Source organism: Anas platyrhynchos, chromosome 22 (genome assembly GCF_047663525.1).
Source record: "Anas platyrhynchos isolate ZD024472 breed Pekin duck chromosome 22, IASCAAS_PekinDuck_T2T, whole genome shotgun sequence".
Classification (NCBI taxonomy): Eukaryota; Metazoa; Chordata; class Aves; order Anseriformes; family Anatidae; genus Anas; species Anas platyrhynchos.
In genome coordinates this window covers 743,049-762,989 of record NC_092608.1, presented here as the reverse complement: position 1 = coordinate 762,989, position 19,941 = coordinate 743,049, and the positions used below count along the sequence as shown (strand labels likewise).

The window sequence follows — 19,941 nt, the reverse complement described above, 5'->3', positions numbered from 1 at the left end:
ATGTTCTGTACATCTGAACTTAAACTTCTAGAAAAACTCTAGAAATAACTAGTGTTTATATGAACCTTACACTATGCCTTGAGTTTCGCAATATATTCTGTTAATAATGGATTTATATTTAGAAATAAGATATCAGTTCTGATGACACAAAAATTAGCCATCAATAGTGCTTTGAAGACATCCTGCTCTTATAGCCATTAATGATTTAAAAAAAAAAAAGGTTTAAAAATTATTTTAGAATTGTAATTGTCTTGTGTCTCATTCAGTTTAATCTGAAGCTCTTTAGAGGTAGGTAAGTCACCAAGAAGTTAAAACATACCTACGGGGGCCTAGAGGGAAAAATCTGATTTATGTATAAAGACAAGGAGAAATGGCTTTTGCAGTGAACCAGCTTCTCTGAAGGGGTGCTGACTCTAGACTCGTGCATGGGAGTATTTTCAGTTTTATTTTCAGATTATGTGTCTTTCTCTCTTTCTCTTTTCTAGATCCAAACCAGTATAGCTGGGGAGAGAATTATGCTGGGAGTTCTGGTCTCATGAGCACATCACCTGATGTTTATCCCATGCAGAGAACCAGGAGTGGTACAGTATGTGGTTGTCTTTCCTAAACTAAGTGCTTTCTCTTGGCAATGGTGCTTTGAGCCTGGACAATTATTCTAAAGCTACTTGCTTCTTGCCCCTGAGACTATGCTGCTTGCCGAAAGAAGCGACTAACACAGTATCTTGTATCATGTGTGGTGGTGTCATGTTGTACACAATGATGTCTTGTGTCATCTGTGATGGTTTGATGTAATGCTTCATAAAAGCAGATCACGGCTGCTACTTTGTCTTGTTCTGCCTCACCAAAGGTGGGAGAAAACATTAAGTCTCCTGCCCTTTCTTTGAAGTAGCAATAAGAAAATACTTTCAGGTTCGTAAAATATTCTAAGACTGGATCTGCTGAAGTGCTTTTGAAAAGGGAACAACAGTGGAGCTCAGCATGTTTTACTGTCCTCTGTTGATCAGCATGCCAGTGTTTTCCATGTCAAGGTTTTTTTTTTTTTTTTTTCCCCCTCAAATTTCCTCTATCATTGGTTTATCTCCTCCCAGTCTTCAGAAAGTAGCTTCCTATACTTGGGGGGAAAGGGGAAGAAGAGAACTTGGCTTTAGACCCAAAGATGATGTATAAAACTCTTACGGACTTGTGTAGGCCTTGTGCTAGTTTCACTTATTATGAATCAATTTCTGAACAAGCTCTAATAATTCTTTCATTTTTTACCTAGTTTGACATGTTTGAAATGGATAGGCTGGAGAGACCGCTTGTTAACCTGCCACTGCTAAAGGACCCATCGACCTATATTCCAGACACCGTTGACCTCACAGATGATGCCATGGCCAGAAAATACTGGCTTACCTGTTTTGAGGAGGCACTGGATGGGGTAAATGTCACAAAGGAGTTGTATGCATGAGTGATAATTATTAATAAAGCAAACAGAGGGGTTGTTTTTCAGCCTGAACTTTAGGTCAGTTAAAAAGAAAAGGTAATTTGATTGGTAACTTCAGTCTTTCCTCTTCTCTACCAGGTGGCAAAACGTGCTGCAGCCAGTCAACCAGATTCTGTTGATGCACCTGAGAGAGCTGAAAAGTTCCGACAGAAATACTGGAACAAGCTGCAGACACTCAGACAGCAGCCTTTGTAAGTGTCTTTCATTTTCCTGCTTTCATCACCTGGCTGTTTCTGTTGAGCAGAGCAAATTAAAAGCAAACTATAAACTAACTAAAAGCTAAATAAAAGCTTTTATTAAATATTAAGTAGAACAAACTGAAATCTGCTTAGGCTGGAGCAAGTTGATGTGCCAAATATCAGGTCCTCTGAACAGAACCATGGGATCTCCCCTATTAGAATTTTCGAGTTAAATTCTATCTCAGCAGAAAAATGACGAATGGTCTAGAAGTTATTTAAAGCAGTAATGTGTTAGTTCAGTTGTCTGGCAACTTTGCTTTGAACATTTCCCCTCTCTATTTAAGTAGTCTGAGTAGATTCGCCACTTAGAGACTGTTTAGCACATGTGGCATGTGAAGACTTTTAACTGAAACGTCTGTCTTACGTGCCGTGACTTACTGGAATTCGTCCTAATTATGGAGGAAACAGGAGAAAATACCTTTTTTCTGTTTGAAGTAGTTGATGTGTTTTCCCCTCTCCCTTTTTAAAGTGCATATGGTACGTTAACAGTTAGAAGTCTTTTGGATACAAGGGAACACTGTTTAAACGAGTTCAATTTTCCGGATCCCTATTCAAAGGTAAGTTGTTCTTGTTTTACAGGGTGGACAATGTGTAAGTTCAAGACACTTTTTCCATACTCTAAAACTTTGTATAAGTAATGGTTTATAAAGGGAGAGTAGTAACTACCTTGCAGCAGCTTTAACTGGTTGGTGGTTGCTGCTCTGAGGAGAAACAGCAGTTGCTGGTGGGATTTAAAGCCTTTGACCTCTAACCTGCTGAATGCGGTCGTGTTGAGGGTAGTGCTAACAAAAAGTTACCAGCTCTGGTTGTCGTGCTTCTGAGAAGGGAACTGGTGGTGTCCATCCTGCTCCTGATGAGTACCTGGTGTCCTTCATCAGATGCTATTGTAACTTGCTCCTTTAGTGAGGATCTGTTTCCTTCAGTTTAGAAGTAAGGAGACTATATGGAGAGGCTCCACTTCTGCTCATGGATAACCTTAGAAGTGACCTGAGTAATCAGTTTACTTCCTCTTATACTGAGGCTATAATGCAGTCTAGCAGACTTCAGGAATTTCTCTTTCCTGTTTTTCTCCTCATGGTACAAAAAACATTTTCAAAATTAAGGAAAGTTATGTGTAGCTGTGTGAGTACTTCTGAATAAATCTGAGATTTTCAGACAGTGGTAAAAGGCAATTGGCATTATTATCTTGTAGAGCAGTTAACAATTTCAAGAGCTCCATGCAAAAGTCACTAATGCTATGAAGTTTCTGTGTTCTTTTAGTTACCTTACACTGTATTTTCTTTCCTTCCTCTGCCCCAAAAAGGAAAGAAAAGTAAATTGAGGACAGGGAGAAAGAGTTTCACAAGCAAAGTCACCCTCCCCCACACCATCACTCCCCAAAAAGGCCTGAAAAAACAAAACAAATCTGTTCGCTGTGTCCCTTAATTGCTGAGGCAGTCTCTCCTTACACCAAACTGTGCCACTTTCCTGCATCTTGTCTCTGGGTTAATTTCCTGCTGTGCTGTAAAAAGTTTGATTGCTTTTGTAACTGTTGAGATACTTTGTTGAGTTGGGTTGGAGTGTACACAAACACATAACCTGTAGCTCTTAAAAGAATTTGTTGCTATTCTGCAGTTGTTCAGTCTTTGGGGTTTATTCTGTAATGTACTATTGTTGGGGGAGAGGACATGTGAAGTCATCACTTCTCAAAAATAGCTTTCTGTACTGGTGATCCTCACCACTTTTGTGCAGACACGGGAACAATAACAATACCAGAGCCTAATTAGAGACTTTTTTTTTGACTGTTGCTCTGTTTCTGCAAAGTATGTAGAAGCTTCTGCATAGCTGCACTGTCACATGTCACATTCACTCTAAGAAAAAGTTAGAGGTGGCTTTTGACTGTGTGAGGTGGCTTTTACTTTTTTTTTTGCCTTTTTTTTTTTTGTAATTCGGACAAGATAGTGGCAAAAAAAGATGATGTAAAGATGGTACTCAATACCACTTGTACATTTTTAAGTAGAACTAGCTATGTAACACTGATCTCACTGGAGGTAGAAGTGGAGGAAAAAAAAAATCAAGAGCTTCTAGGCATCTGGGATGATGAACCTCTTGAAACAAAAATTTAAGAAAAACAAACAACACCTCCAGTTTTTGTAAAACTGCTAGTGGTAAGCCTCCTCATGCAGATCACCTGGTTTTGGTGGATCGTGTTGCTGCTTAAGTGTCTTTTTTGTGTGTCTATTCTTCCATTCCCCAGTCTGCCCAAGATCTATCATACCTCTAATCTATTTGTTGTTTTTTTTTTTTTTAAAGTAATTCTTAGGCAACAGAACACATTCTAGCACTAATAAAGCTTTTTATTAGAATCCCAGGAAACTTTTTTTCTTGTTGTTACTAAGCATGCTGATAACAGTAACTTGTTGGTCCATTAGAGGCCATGAACGTAGAGGAGAATGCTTGAACGTGGTCTTGGGACTGAGACAACCAGTGATGGGTAAGAATTTTTTGTCTATAAATCCAATGTTTCATGTCTTTCTTACAGGTAAAGCAGAAAGAAAATGGCATAGCCTTAAAATGTTTTCAAAGCGTAATCGAATCTTTGGATTCATTAGGCTGGGAGGAGAGGCAGTTTGCTCTGGTGAAAGGACTTCTTGCGGGGAATGTCTTTGACTGGGGAGCAAAAGCAGTCTCAGAGTAGGTGTTAAATATTTTAAAAGCACCCTTTTAAGATACAGAATATCCACTTGTTCATTTTAAAAATAAGTAAATAAAGTGCACCCATCTAACTTTAATTATAGTTTGTATTTTACCTAATCATATGTTGGTTGTTTATTTGCAAGCATTGTTGTGGTGCAGCAAAGTTTACATTTCCACTCTTTAAAACCTGGCAGACACGTTGCTGTGAGTGTTTGAATTAAGTGATAGAGCATTTAATATTCCAGCCTGGCTGCTTTGCTTGTAGCATGGTTAATAGCCTTGCTTTTGGGTATATGTTGTACTTAAACCGATACTATGTACCGCTAGGAGAAAATACGCTGTTTTTCTGCAACCCAGAGTTGTCCTGATATCACTCATTCAGTGGGCTGTAAGCTAGATTGGGTGGTCTCTTCTGATGACAAAACACTAAGTATTTTTGATCAACATACATTCCTATTGCTGTTTTTAGAGCTTTTTTTCCTTACATCCTTTCAGCTATGAATTCACATAAGGATATAAATGCCAGCTGTCTTAAAATATTTTTAATTTTGCAACTCTGGATTTTACAGCTGTTTTTGTGGGGTTGATCACATAGATCCAATAACACGGGAAAGGGTCACTGCCTCACAGCTGACATTCAGCTCTTCCTTGCCTTTTCTGCATCTTTAAAGAGTTTTCCCCCGAGTAAACCAAAAAGAAGTCCATTCAAAACGCGGTGATTCAAGGCTGCCTTGGCCCTCTTAGACTTGGGGTACTTCTGATGCTGCCCACAGCCACAGAAACGAACTGCCACCTGTAATAGCAGTTAGTCTAGTTGCTCCTTGTGGTAAGTGCAGCTCTCCTTCTCTTTGAGGAAGGAACTAAGAGATGTACAGGCTGAGTTACATCTGGTACTAAATGACATGTAAGGAACTTTAAGACATGACTGGCAAGCACTGCCCACATGGTGTAACGTTTTAACTGGCAGCTTTGAATCCAGCCTCATTACCTGTATGCTCATCACCACCTAAGTGTTTGGAGCTGCTTTGCTATATGTACAGCCAATAGCTCTTAAATCCTGTACCTAGTTGAGGTGTTTTTTGTTTTTTTTTTCATTTTTCCCTGCCTACACAGGTACAACTTTAAAATATTTTTTGTGAACTAATCTTCAAATTAGACTTTGTATAGCACTGGTTTCCTGTGCAGGTATTTTAGACCCTGACTACATTTATGGCAGTTTGCAGACCAAAAGTCTTCTTTTTTTGCCTGTAGAGTAGTTCCTGCAAATGTTTGTATATTGTTGGAGCTTTTTTCTTTTAGCATAATAACATTCTAATTTAACGTACATCTGAGCTTTTTGTGTTTAACATCAAAACAATGTGTCTGTTTCTCAGTCAATGGATCTACCCACACTTCTCGTAATAATCAATGCAATAAAATTGCTGACCACCTGCTAGAGGAATGTTTGAATTGTGTTTTTATGTGATTAAGTTGCTTAACTACGTACCCTTTATTTCTCTCATGATACAGCGTTCTGGAATCTGAGCCACAATTTGGATTTGAAGAAGCCAAATCAAAACTGCAAGGTACAGGGGGAGATGTGTGGTGGTTGGAACTGGATATTGCGTTAATGTGAGTGGAGGAGAGCAGGAAGGTAGTGATTGTGATGGTTCTGCTGCCCAGATGATGAGGACCCATTCATACTTGCTGGGTTTGTCTGAAATACAGATTTACAGAGTTCCAGGGGAACGTTGCTCTTTGTATTCCAAAGGAACTGGAACCTGAAAGCCTATCTCTTTGCACAGAAGCCTTAGCTGCACAGGTGTTTGGAATATCTCAGCTGTGCTATTTTTGTAGTGTTCTAATCCTGTCAAAGCAGTAGTGTCCCCTCAAGTACAACCCCACCCATCTTAGGGTGAGCCATAATGGTATTTAGCTCACGTGACTCCATTGGTTTATTATGAAAATTCCATTTCAAGAGCACTGTAATTGAGCTATTCCCATAATTAAGACTTTAGCAACTTCTTGAATATACAGTTTTAACATTCAAAACCTGAGCTCAAACTGCTTCAGCATCTTTAAAAAGACCAAACATACAGATTTGCTCCTTGCCTAAAAGTAACACTAATATGATTTTCTTTGTGACACAGAACGTCCCTGGTTAGAAGACTCCTACAGTCAGTGGCTAGAGCGACTGAAGGTATGATTCCACAATTGTTACTAACCATAAGTAATTTAATACATTAATCTTGAGGGGGAAAAAAAAAGTGTTAGCTTGTTTTTAACAGATTTAATAGAACCCTGTTCAGGCAACTCAAAATAAACTCTGTTAACACAGTACCAGTAATTCAGCAGCCTTACCATAAAGACAGGAATAAAAGGGATTTGACACTTCATTACTTACCAAGTTTCTTAGCTGAATTTCTGCAGGAACTGCAACATTCATAACCCAGCTGCTTTCAGAGTTCTTCCAACGTACCCATAGTTCCCTTCCTTATCAGGGCACTTTCATTTCTACACAGCTGGACTTGTAATTTTGAAAACTTAAATCCAAATGTAATGTCTGTATTGTTCCTCCATCTCAGTAATCAAGCTAAAATCTGCATTAATTAAGGAGCTTTCTGAAAGTAATTAATCAATTACCAAAGCTTTTTGGCTCTGTGTGATGTTTATTACTATTTAATTAAGGTTCACTGAAAAGCTGATGTTTTTTTGGTTCTCTCTGTAGATCTATGTTGGAAATGATAGACAAACGTTTGGTGTAAGCGGACCGCTCCAAATCATTGCATACTGTGTCTTAAAAATATCATATAATCATAGAATCATTTAGGTTGGAAAAGACCTCTAAAATGTAATCCTTTATGACGGTGCTAGTTAAGGAAATTCAAGCACTGTCCTGACCATTTTTTTTCCTTAGGAATTGAGCATTAGTTACAGAGAAATTCATCTGCTGTTACAAACTGCAGTGAACTAAACTTTATAAAATCAGATTTAGAATAAATTAAAATGTTAATGGAGAATAGGAAATACTTATTTTAGGATGTCACTGCCCCTAGTAGTCCATCCTGCCCTTTCCTGGCAGAAGGAAATCCTGTTCACCCTACATCATGCTAGCTTAAAACATCCACAAAGGTAGGTTTACCCTGATAACCAACATGTTCATGTAGGCAACTGTCCATGCTGCTGCTTCTGTTTTAGGGAAGGTTATTCTCCAGCTGCATGGCATAATGAAATGGGATTTCTAATCTAGCCTCCCAAGGGTAGGATTATAGGTGTGACTGCCCACCCTTCAGAGCCCTCTGAAGTAAGTTCCTGTTCCCAGCTGCTGGAGTCACACACATCTTTGGCAGCTGTAGCTTAATTAACAGAGTTTGAGACAGCTCTCGAATTAAGTGAAGTAATTATAGGTTGTTTTAAATAACTGTGCAAAGACAATCTTAGGGAAACTGATTTTGCTTAAGATCAGAGGTAGGTGAAGTGCTACGCTGCTGCTAGATAATGAAAATTGCCAATCAATTAGGGGTATAAAACCTGGTGTCTTAAAATGAGTGTTTCTAAATAACACGAACTATTTAATGACCTGAACTATGAGCTAAAGCCTGAATGAATTGTTTGTTCTCTTGCAGGAGGGTCCCCCTCATAAATGTGCCTTAATTTTCGCAGATAACAGTGGAATAGACATAATTTTAGGAGTCTTTCCTTTTGTGAGAGAGCTCCTCTCTAGAGGGACAGAGGTAAGTGGTTTTTGTTGTAGAGTCAGCACATAATGGAGCTTCTGTAATTGGTAAAAGGTTTGTTAAATACCTACTAGCAGTACACTTTGTGAGACTGGCTCAGCACACCTCAATTGAGAATGATCCAATTTAGGGCAATGAGCTTCAGGCCCCAAATCCCTGGTACTCTGAGGTCTAACTTTAAGTAGACTGCAAAATGTAACAGAGCAAAGGGAGACTCTGGGAGATCTAAGTGTGCTAAGCCAGGGTTTATGATGTCAAAAGACCTGAAGTAGCTGGTTAACCTGGGAGGGGTGGGGGGAAATGAGGACTGGGCCTCTCAGGCCTTCTCCTCTCTCAAGGCCTCTTTTATTTTATTAGCCAGGTAATGACAATCTTTAAACAAACAAGAAGCTCTAACACCGTGTATTGCCTGCATTAATCAGTGAACTACTCTGACATCTTTGCCTCAGGTTATATTGGCTTGTAACTCTGGCCCTGCCCTAAACGATGTCACCTACAGTGAATCCCTGATTGTTGCTGAGCGGATAGCAGCGATGGATCCAGTTATTCAGTAAGCCTATAACCTGTCTTCATTATGTAGCATACAAAAGGGAAAAAAAAAAGTTTCTTCTAACACACATAGTTGTTATTTGTGTTTATTGCTGTCTGAACTCTGCAACCTGGAAGTAAGATACAGAGGATGATCAGCTTAAGGTGAAAAAATCTAGAAAGTGGTTCTTGTTGGCACGTCATTCTATCTCCTGCTAGTGTCATCCCTGATAAGGACTCAAGCTACTAAACCCCTGTACTTATGTTAAAAATGAATAGAGGAAAATATGCATCATGCACAGACTATTCTATGTAGAGAATATATATATAAATATATTTTATATATATATATATATATATATATATATATATATATATATACACACACACACACACTTTTATATATAACTAAATAACCTGTTGCTTAAGGAAACATGTTTCTGAGTCCTAGCAGGAAAAGAAACCTTTGCAAAGTACACTCAACTATTCACTGTCTGGCTTATTACCAGAGTTGCATGACTATGTTTGACAGACCATGTAACGCTTTTTATTTTTTATATTTTTTCAAATAAAGATCTGCACTGAAGGAAGAGAAGCTGCTGTTGGTCCAGACAGGTTCAAGTTCTCCGTGTCTAGACCTAAGGTATATTGGCAAAGTACCAAATTTGTTTTCATCAGGTGAAGGATAAACAGAGACTTCTCATGTGCTCTGGAATAGCTCAGCCACACTTCACAGAAATCGTTAAGAGGTGCTCAGTCTGGATTTGCAGACTTGTGATACTGATCAAGCCTTCCTAGTTGTTCTACAGCTTACGTTTCATTTTGGTGTTCAGCAATTACATGTTGTCAGTTTCATGGGCAACTTAATTATTGCTGATGTAAAACATACTGTGTGCAACCAAGACATCCACTTGAGCATAAGAAGCATTTCATGTTGTTTATTTATTTATTTTTTATTTATATTTCTCTACTGCAGAGAGAACTTAACCTGTGGTTTCTGGGAAAGCCCAATTCTGTATGCATTTGATGAAGCTTTTAAAACTACATTTCAATCCCATTTCCTTTGATTAAGGTGTTCCTTGTTTAATGCCATCAGTAATTCCATACCCCACCACCTTTTCTATAAAAGCTAAAGCCCGTAGAACATCTAGTCTTTATATGTAGCATATGTAAGTATGACTGCTTCTAAGTAGACCTCTCATTTCAGCCGCCTGGATAAAGGCCTGGCTGTGCTGGTCAGAGAACGGAAGACGGACTTGGTTATCATTGAAGGCATGGGTCGTGCCATCCACACGAATTACTACGCGGCTTTGAAGTGCGAGAGCCTCAAGCTTGCTGTTATCAAAAACTCCTGGCTTGCCGATCGTCTCGGAGGGAAAATCTTCAGTGTCATTTTTAAGTACGAAGTGCCATGTAAATGATATGGATCCGGTTGACAGGGTGAACAGGAGCAGCAGAATGGACTTGCACTAGTTTTACTTTAACTGTAAAGAATGTATTTTTATTACAACAGGGAAAAGAGGTCACAGGAAATTCCATATTTATATTGTGCTTTTGTGACTTAAAGCAACAATATGATTCACTCTATAGTATACACACTCAAATATATATATGTATATCTCACTCATTGTTTATTTTGGTAAGTGTTTATTTTAATGCTGCAGTATTTGTGATGAAGAGACTTTATTTTTTTGTTCTGTGAGACATTCATATAGAAATATATTTAAATGTCAATGAAACCTTTTTTTATACATCTCTGCCTACTCTGCCAGTAATGCCATGGCACATACCAAATAGTTTTTAAAGTGCTAAGTGAGTCTGACATTGTATTTTTCCATGTCAGCTTTTAAACTTACCCAACCTGTTTCATGCTCTGTAGTTAAGTTGGTTGAAGGACTGATCCACCTCCTACTCTAACCACCATTGCTTAAGCTGCATTTAAAATAGAAGTGTCATGATTTGAGAGCACATAGCCGATAACTTAACAGCACTACAGCAGTTTGAAGAACTCGTAACTCCTGCTACTTCCACTGTTTGTTCTTGTTGCCACAGAGGGGTGGCAAGCTGCACCTATACTAAATTCTGGGCAGCTATCAGAAGTTTAGAGTCTACACTATGCTTCAAGTGACTCTGTAATGCTTTATTCAGGAACACCCAGCTATTTCCCCATCAAAAGGCAGATTAGTGTCTGCTTTCTTCATTTATTTAATGCTAGAGCTGATGTGAATTTGTCTCTTCGTTCATGCAGCACAGTTAAAAAAACACTTCCAAGTAAATGAATTTGCTCCCTCCCACCCCATCAGATGTGCAGTACATAAATGCAGTCATTTAACCATGAATTTACAAACCAGCATGTGCATGCATCAGTCATTCCACCTCTGAAAAGAAAACCATCTTATTTCAGTTGCGTATTTAACAGTTTCCTAATTAACTTCCCTATGAAGTTCAACTGTTTTTCTTTGACAGCAAGAGAATAATGTAAAATACCCATTACTCACTTGCCCTTGCTTAGTAAGTTTGTACTTCCTTTAATTGACTGATTACCAAATTTCATGCTGGTGAATTTTAATTGTTATTCCTAAATATTTCCTGATCAGGTTAACTAAGACAACCTAGGAAACATCTGATGGGAAACAGACATTTCTTAAATCTAGTTCCTTAATTGCATCATCCCCTTTCTTGGATTTTAGGCTACTGCAGAGAATGCAGTAAAGTCCTGCATTTTGGGGGATTATGCAACAGTACTGTCCTTTCTGATTCAGAAATTACCTTCACAGTGACCATCATCTGCCTAGAAGAGGGGAAGAGTAGTCTGTAACTAAAATATTTAAGAAGCAGTTGTTTGTGATTAGAACAATCAGGTGAGAGCTTTAATTTTCAAGATTGTTCCTCATACTGTAATTAGTAAACAGAGGCATCACGTTAACCTATCCTAACTCCCTCACTCCTATAGGCATTTATTCACTTACATAGTAAACTTCTAAACTAAACATAGGTGTGATTCCCCCATCTTAACCTTCCTTAATTTTTAACAGTTGCACTCCATCCTTCATCAATTTAAATTTCTCCCAGCTGCTTAGTTTTCTTTTGAATCCAGCTCCACCACCAATCCAGAAGTGCTGTGTGTTTATGATTAGGAAACTAACACTCTAGACTTGCAGAAAAATACCCTTCTACAGTGATGTAGTTCCTATGAAATACATATGGTAGAACCCTAATACACACCCATTCCTTAACAATTTTTTAAGCATTAGCCCTTCCTGAAGTCTCCTGGCTTTGTCTTGTATTTTCTTTTATACGTAGACGAGTGCACATTTCTTCTGTGAAAATGGAGCAACAAGACTTCTGAAAAACAAAAGGGGAGAAAACAAGGGGGTGAGTTCTTCTGCATCATAAAATCCACTTTTAAAATGTGCGCTGCCCATCCATTCCAATGGATGGAGAACAAGAACACCAAAATGCACATTCAGATACCAGTGCAGTTTTACTTACATGTGGGTTCCTGCTTGTCAAATGACTTGAAAATAGCCATACTTGAGAATAAACTTGTTATTGATTTACTGTCCTCTGTACACACTCAGAGTGTTGCAATGCAGTTTGGCTGCATTACAGTAAATATTTCTACTTAATATTTTAGGCTTCATTTTATTATTTTTATACTGTTTTGGCTACCTGCCTATCACACAGTCCAAGCTACAACGTTTCAAAGATGTAAAGAGTGAATACTTAGCAGTCTCCTTGATCCCATTACATTCCTTTCCTTAGACAAAGCAAGATCGGGATGTTAAGGAAGCTGGTATTCTGCCCAGTGGGGCAGAATGGTACCTAATTTGTCCGTGCTAAACAGCAGGGATCCAAGGAGGGAAGACAGGAGATGACCATCACCTACCTTGACGTGTCCAGCAGCGTGTCTGCTCTTATTTGACAGCTCCACCACAGCTGCAATCACTCCTAGTGCGAGGCCAATTGCAAGAGTAAGGAAGAGTCCACCGAGAGCCTGGGGCTGGAGAGGACTCCATCGCTCTCTGCTTTTGTGAAGGCAGCTGGTCTCCCACCACTTGTTCCGCAAGTAGTCAAGGTCACCTGACTCACGCAGTTTGAGGACCGCAATGGAGAGCTTCTTAGTCCATGGGGATGCTAGCAGCAGTAGAATGAAAAAGAGTATAAGACAGATCATGAATATTATAACATTTTAAAGCAGTCTGGTGCTACCCTACCAAGCAGGGTTAGCTGGGTGCTGATTCCCAGCTACGAAATGGTCATTCTGCAGAACAGCACAGACTAAGCTGAGTGCTTTTTTAGATAGCAATGATTCCTGTTGTATGCACTTGCAGAATAGTAATGGAGTGAAGGTCCTTTAACAAATACAAGCAATCAAGCTCACAGAAAAATTTCTTTAGGAGCTCTGCATCATTCCCGGGCCCAAGGCTTAAAAACTAAGTAAATAAATAAAGGAAACAATGCTCCTGAGTTTCAGGACTTAGCTGTGCCAGCCTGTTTGCTCTCAGTCTGCTATTTCAAATCCATGAAATCCAAGTGGAGAAGTGGGACAGAAGTGGTGCACTGTGACTAACCCTGGGCTGTGGCAATGCCAAATCCTCTGGCTCCGATAACTTCAGGGGCTCTGATCAAATTGCAGTGCCTGGCAGCTGCAAGGTCTTGAGAGATTGATTCACCAATGAAGGCGTAGTTTGAGTCCATGACGCGTTGAACTGCTTCCTGGTAGGTTTTGACTAAAACGTGGTCTCGTCTCTTGTCCATATACTCATAGATCATCTGATGGATGGGATTCTTGGAGTTCTGCAGCCCAAAAAAACAAGTGTTAGACTGAAGAGTAAAACAAATGTGCAGCACTTCTGGATAAATATGCAAAGATTGTGAAACAATTTGGAGAATAAGAGCACATAAATCATTTCCCTTTTTGGGCCATCTCTGTAATGAAAATTATCATCTAGCTGGCACAGATTTCCTCTCAAATCTTACAGGGATTATTTATTTCCCACCACCACCCCTCAAAAATAACTTTTACAGGCACCTCAGCCCCAGCTTAGCAGCCCTAAGGCACGTGTGTATGTGTGCAATCAGATTCTCTGCACCTTGAAGTAGTAGAAGGTGGAGGAGCCGTCCAACGTCCCAAACTCGAGCTTTCTTTGCTTCACAAGATCTTCAAAAGTCTGGATTGGTAGCTGCTCGCTGCCGGAGCTCAGCAGCGCGGTGAAGTTGGCGATGTAGGCAGCCAGCAAGGCTATGGTGAAGAGCCACCAGATGGCGGCAATGACCCGCACAGAAAGAGCTTTGGGCCGAGGGGTGACACCTGCGCGACCAGAGGAGCCGATAAAAAGCAACGGAGGTGATGTACAGTGAGAGAGACAGCTCGTGTTAAAGCCGGCACAAGACTTCTTTTTAAATAAAGGCCAAACTGCAAAACTTGCCCTGCAGCTACCTAGGAAATGCACAGGCCTGAAAAGCCCTCAGTGGCTGAACAGCACCAACACCACACACTGCGCAGAGAGCTGAAGCAGCATTAGTGGCCAGAGGCAATAAAAAGCCTCCACTCTACAGCATCAGGGCGAAGGTTAGCTTGACTTTCCCCAGAATAAGCGTTACAGCAGGAAAAAGAAGTCCTCAGCTGCAGCCAGCCACCTGTACAACTCCAACAAGTCTCAAACTGCAGCTGAGAGTTTGAGTACTGCCGAGTGTCCCTGCTGCAATGTCCTTCCCCTCAGCAGCACCCAGCCATCCAGCACCCGGCGTTACAGACAGATGAGGGCTGGATAAGCAAGCAGCTTACAAAAATATTCTGCTCCCAGGGCTCCTCTGCTGCATTCCTCTCAGCTCACCTTGCAGCGCGAGTGCTCCTGCTCCAAACCAGAGGCTGTTTAAGAAGGTGAAGTGATTCTCTTCATTCTTGGGCTCGTTCCATTCGCAGGGGCTCAGCCTGTGGGGAAATGATGGGATAAAACCAGACAGTCAGGAAAAAATTACCCTGTAGCATGACATGCAGCAGTGCAGCTAGCCCAGAAATGCCCTTTCCTTCCATGGTAAGTCCTTCTTCACTTGTGGTCCAGTTTAACCAGTACAGAGAAAGGTGTTCCTGCTCAGTGCCTCAAGTATTTCACAACAGTAAAAGCTCAGGAGGCTCCTCTTACAGGTTTGCCAGATCCCTTCTTGAACCACTGCATCTAGTCTCCCTGACCCACCTAAGAGGCAACACTGGCTCTGTTCTTTAGCGTAAGAAGAAAGCCGCTCCTTGGAAGGAATGCTTATCTATAAAAGACTACGCATAGAACTTGAAAAGCAGCACCAGAGCTTCTGTTCAAGACTGCAGCAGCAGAGAGCCTTAGCGCAGCATAATCAAGAAAGGTGGGAGAAAGCTGAATCTCCTCAGAAGAGGAGGGAGGGGAAGAATTCCTTCCACCACAGTCAGTGCAGGACTGAGTGCATAAAAACACCAGGAGAGAGAACACGTAGGAACGTGGTCACAGTAAAAAACAACTTCAAAAAAAGTGAGGAAGAAAAGCTGAAGTACAAACACACAGGCCTTTAGCAACTTGTACTTTCTCTAAAACCAAGATCTCCTCATAGCTGGGAAAACAGTCAACTTTTGAGGAAAACCTGTGACATGTGTTTATACCTGGCAACAAGAAAGAGGCAGAAGCACGTCAGAATATAAGCAAATAGGAGACCGGTCCAGGTCTCCTTACTGAAAGGTGCCAGGAAGTGGAAGAAAGACATCTCCTGCGACATGGTGTCCTTTCGAAGCAAGATTCCAATCCCAGTCTGCAGGAATGGCGTGGTGAAGGAGACTACCTCTTCCCTGGCTGATGTGACTGTTAGGGGAGCCACTGCAATGTCTGCTTCCTGTAAGATGAAAAAAATACTATCAACTATCCAACCTACCTGATGATTTCTGCACTCAAATAGAACACTTCCCAGGCTGAGTGGGCAGATATCTACATGGCAAACAGCTTCTCTGTCTCACTGGACAGCTGTGGGCTTTGACCGAGCTCCAGAGGACAGCTTTCCATTTTTCACTGTTCATAGTGGGGGGCTCGCTGGTGTCTGGGGCCTCTGGTTTCCTACGATCCAAACAAGCTGAGGCTGTGCACCATGAACTACAGTGGGTTTGTTTACAAAAAACAGAAGGCACGTTCCTTTCTTTTTCTGGCTGCAGCACCTACGTGGCTGACAGGACATGTTACTGAGTTCAGAGGAGCAAAGAGAATTCGATTCAAGTGTTCCCAAAAGCTGGCAGAATGCTGGCTGAAGGGAGTGGTACCCCATGGATAAAAAGCAGGTTCAAGCAGCTATTTGGATAGTCTGAGGGGTTACATTTCAGAAGAGACAGGTTTGGCCTAGAGCTTAAGTACAAGGTACCTCTTCCTTAAAGCCTTTGTTTCATTACAGAGCTACAATGTCTCGTGCAGCCTCTCAGATTACAAAGGCACCAGGGCAGTCTCTGAAACAAGACAAGAACTGCAGCAGGAGTGCCTTGTTACAATGATTTCTACTATGGCCATTGTCTCCTTGTTTTGTAGTGTCAGTATCTGTAGGACAAAACCAGCTACAAGTCTTTCTGTCCATCAGTTCTACACAACAGGCAGAACAACTCCAAGTTGCTCAGTCCCCAAGGAAATTCTAATGAAGAGCTGTGCCAGCCCAGCCCTTTGGTCTCTTTCCTGTTAGAGCTGCAGTTTTCACAAACATACGATGAAAATTACCTGTCTCAAAATCTCTCCAATCATCCCTGTCCAGTTTCCATTGGAAGAGACGGCGCCGTACTTCCCATCTCCCACCACCTTCACCTTGTAGCTGAAGTGAAGCATTGAAGCAAGAGCTTTCAGCAGGTCAATGCAGTACCCCTCCAACTCTGCCCTTCTCACCATGACGTAGGGATCTTCCTGCATAGAGAGGGAAATGCACACAATTACATGCCACCAGTCTGCAGCATGCAATTGACTATGAATTAACCCTTTTTTCCCCCCCCAAAAAAAAAACTCTCCACAAAGACCTCTGTCCACATTATCAGGAGGAAAACATTTCCAGTCTTGAAAGATATTCACAGGAGTCATGTGCCACTGCTAGTAAAAGAATACAGCTCCAGGAAGGGCAGCTGCATTTTGCACAGCACATGTACTACATAAACGAGCGATGCCCTCTTCACAGGCTAAACACCCAAATACATTACCTTTGGCCCATCAGTTGAGAGTTACGTGCTAGTGTCTGACAGCAGAATCAGAAAATCTGCTGGTGTTGCTTCTTCTGAATGATCCTGACTGCGTCAATGAATCTTTCCTTTTTTTTTTTTCTCTTTTTTTCCCCCCATTTTTTAATTACATGTTTTTAATTTGGGCAAATGTCTGATATGTATAATATATCTAATAATGATATAATTGCAGCTACCTCCCAGCCACTGTAAGTATCATGTAACTGCCTTACCAGGATTGTTGTGACAGTCAAAGTTGGAAGATTCTCTTCTGGTCCCCTCAAGTCAGTGTCCTACAAATAAAAGTGAAGAATTAATTGGATTTCCCAGAATTGGCCCCACTTAGCTAGGGTTTACATTACTGTGTGTGTGTGAGTTAAATCATCTAGAAATCTGCTCCCCTGAGCTGCAGCAGGTCACCTCACCACTACTCTACCTTCTTCAGGAATTGCTGTTCCATGACAGTAATTAATAAATCACAAATGTTTTGCTTTACTGCATGTTATCAGTGTACTTTGTGCAAATAAAACATCACTTTAGATGCTGTCGCAATTCTTCAGATACACGGTGCATACAGTCTTCTGAAAGATAGATCAATTTATGTTGCTGACAAAACAGCTAGCAGCCAATTAAGGCCTCATTAGAGAGCAATTGCAGGAGACAGAACAGTAGGAAACCTGAGATGTTGAGGAAAGGAGACAAAACTTCGCCTCTGCATAGGCACACAATTCAGGAGTGCATCTCCCAACCTTACACAACTCAAGGTGCTTTCTGATCAGTACCACTTCAAAACAGCTAAAGCTTTTGCCAGGAAAGCCGCCTGCCCGTCACAGATGAAAAGCCTTGCACACTGTCACATCTACTTCTGCATTTAAAACACTTTCTCACAAACAACTTCACTCATAGCTCTGCACCAGTGAATTGGACGTACCTTACTCGCAGCAGCATCATTCCTCATCGCTCCTGAAAAACAACAAAATAACTCCTTGCAGCATTTATATTTTACGGTTCCTTAAGAGTGAAGTTTCATAAACTCATTTCATGTTGCACTTAAACAGAATGACTACCCTTAGCTCAGAAGCTCACAGCACAGCTGACTCACACCAATTTTGCCAAGTTTGTTTCCTCTTTCACAGCACAGTATTAGTGTGAAGCAAACAGAAGCAGAAATGTACACCACCAGACTCAGGCTTCAGAGGATTCTGACTGTAACTTTATTATTCTGGTCTTCACACTTTGAAGGATGGATTTTTCAGACCTGCCCTCTAGACAAGTCGAAAAGCCAGCAGTTCTGCTACTTCACACAGCTAAGATTCCTCCCTAATTCCTGCAAAACTCTGCCTGTAACCCTAAGGAAAAGCAGAAGCTCATCAGCATTACACTCCAAGGCACTGGCGTTTCTAATTCTTCCCTTCCCCTAATAACGAGAGGTTCTTCCTGTCAAAGCAGACTGTCTTGCAACTACAGGGGTAGAAACCCTTCTCTAGCTCATCCTCTTGCATTCCCCCCAGAATTAGAAGCACTCCGACTCTTTCCTTCCTGTGAAAATTCAAAGCTCCACAAGGATCAGGACCAAAACCAGGAACCAACAGGTACTGCACTAGAGAAGGGTCTGCAAGTCTGCCCTGTTTCGCCTCTTCTCTGCATCCTATGCAGTAAGGGAAGTAAATACAGCTGAGAGTTTAAACGTGATGAGAGACAGTGCAGCCTGCAGTGAACAACACCCTGCCTGTTGTCAGATCTGCCATTGACCTGTTTTATGTTACTTCTTCTCGTGCCTCTGTTTCCCATTTGTAAAACAAAGGCACTGATACTTTCCTATTTGGTAAAAATCCACCTGTAGAAGTATCACTAATGGGGTTAGTTGAGTTTCTGGTTCTGCTCTCTGCCCTTTTAATAAATCCTGTTAAATTATTTGATCCACAGCCTCGTTTCTCATAAAACTCAGAAGAACGCTGTAATAATTGTGATGCAGAATTAAAACCACAGCCACTATATGGCTTATTAATTGCCCAGGATGTTTTTCTGGAATGTGCACATTGCTCCTCGCAATCAAAGAACACACAGTACAAAGGCCAAAAATCCCTCAAGAGAAAACAAAAAATTGAGGGTGTTCTTGCTCTTCCAAGCAAAAGCTGTGAGTTTTTCATTAAATATAACAACATATTCATTCATTATGTATTATTCATTCTCTGGTTTTGCATTTTCTTGTCTTGTGCTGAACTCTACATTATTGTTAAAACAAAAACTGCTTTTTCCCTCTCCACTACAGTTCTCCACGGGAGCTGGAAATCTTCACAAAGGAGTTTTCTTGTCTCCCTTCAGAAACTCATTAGAGCCAGTAAAAGCCATTTGAGGCTCCTTTTTGAAGGCCTGCTAGGGTTTCTTGGAAGAAAACAGGCTGTACTGAGGGCTTCAGCTCCCCCACAGCGGCACTGGATGCAGCTGTTCAAAGCCCCATTGTAAGGGCTCCTGAAAGGACCATAAGTAATCGAGTTGCAGCACTAACCCAAGTGCTAACCCAAAGTTCATGGCAGTGACACTTCTCAGCAGCCAGGTCCTCGTTGTGAGGATCTACAAAAACATAACGCAAATAAAAGGGACTCATCCCTCCAAATCTTGTCCCCTAAAGGCTTGAAACTACTGCCCTGAAGGCAGGAAGCTACTGAGGCTGCAAAAATCAGCCTTGCCCTTACCCCTTCTATTCTGAGCATGAACAGCCTTCTGATGGGAGATGACTCTGCCTGACTTCATGAGAAATGGCTTGTAGCACTGTTAAGAACTGCCTCACCCCGATTTTCTACCCTGTCCTCCCTGTCCAGGCTAACACCCGTGCCTTTATGTCCTCCACCCATATTTCCCTTTTTGCATATAGATTAAGATACAGGCTTAATCTAGCACTAGTCGTCAAAGAACGAGAGAATTATCAGACTGTGAAGAACAAAAAAAAATCAGATTTGGACGCAGCCAGCATTGTTGGCCAAATATTCTCACCTGCATGGCTTGATTCTCTCAGGAGCAGCACAGTTGTAAGCACAAAGAACACAAAGTGTTGTCCTTTGTCCATTGGAGCAGAAATAGTCACTGTCTAGA

General features: G+C 41.1%; 2 protein-coding genes across 3 annotated transcripts in view; one reads left to right on the top strand and one right to left on the bottom strand.

Annotated features, from left to right (window-relative positions):
- PANK4 (pantothenate kinase 4 (inactive)) overlaps positions 1–12,203 on the top strand; it is a 24,003-nt gene extending 11,800 nt beyond the window's left edge. The window contains exons 9-19 of one of the 2 annotated variants that reach the window (XM_027443155.3): positions 486–586; positions 1,262–1,417; positions 1,562–1,674; positions 2,192–2,279; positions 4,244–4,395; positions 5,908–5,963; positions 6,528–6,577; positions 8,004–8,111; positions 8,564–8,664; positions 9,217–9,285; positions 9,850–12,203. In XM_027443155.3, coding sequence (XP_027298956.1) covers positions 486–586; positions 1,262–1,417; positions 1,562–1,674; positions 2,192–2,279; positions 4,244–4,395; positions 5,908–5,963; positions 6,528–6,577; positions 8,004–8,111; positions 8,564–8,664; positions 9,217–9,285; positions 9,850–10,063 — 1,208 coding nt within the window. In that variant the 3' untranslated portion in view covers positions 10,064–12,203. The remainder of the gene's footprint in view (positions 1–485; positions 587–1,261; positions 1,418–1,561; positions 1,675–2,191; positions 2,280–4,243; positions 4,396–5,907; positions 5,964–6,527; positions 6,578–8,003; positions 8,112–8,563; positions 8,665–9,216; positions 9,286–9,849) is intronic. The other variant, XM_027443156.3, reaches the window with a different exon arrangement.
- Positions 11,791–19,941, bottom strand: KBP (probable glutamate receptor; the record flags this gene model as incomplete). Its single annotated transcript, NM_001310390.1, is given in 10 exon segments — positions 11,791–11,987; positions 12,532–12,779; positions 13,217–13,442; positions 13,739–13,956; positions 14,483–14,580; positions 15,277–15,503; positions 16,364–16,543; positions 17,082–17,141; positions 17,780–17,811; positions 19,843–19,941. Coding segments are annotated over 10 exon segments (1,464 nt in total). The 5' UTR covers positions 19,916–19,941.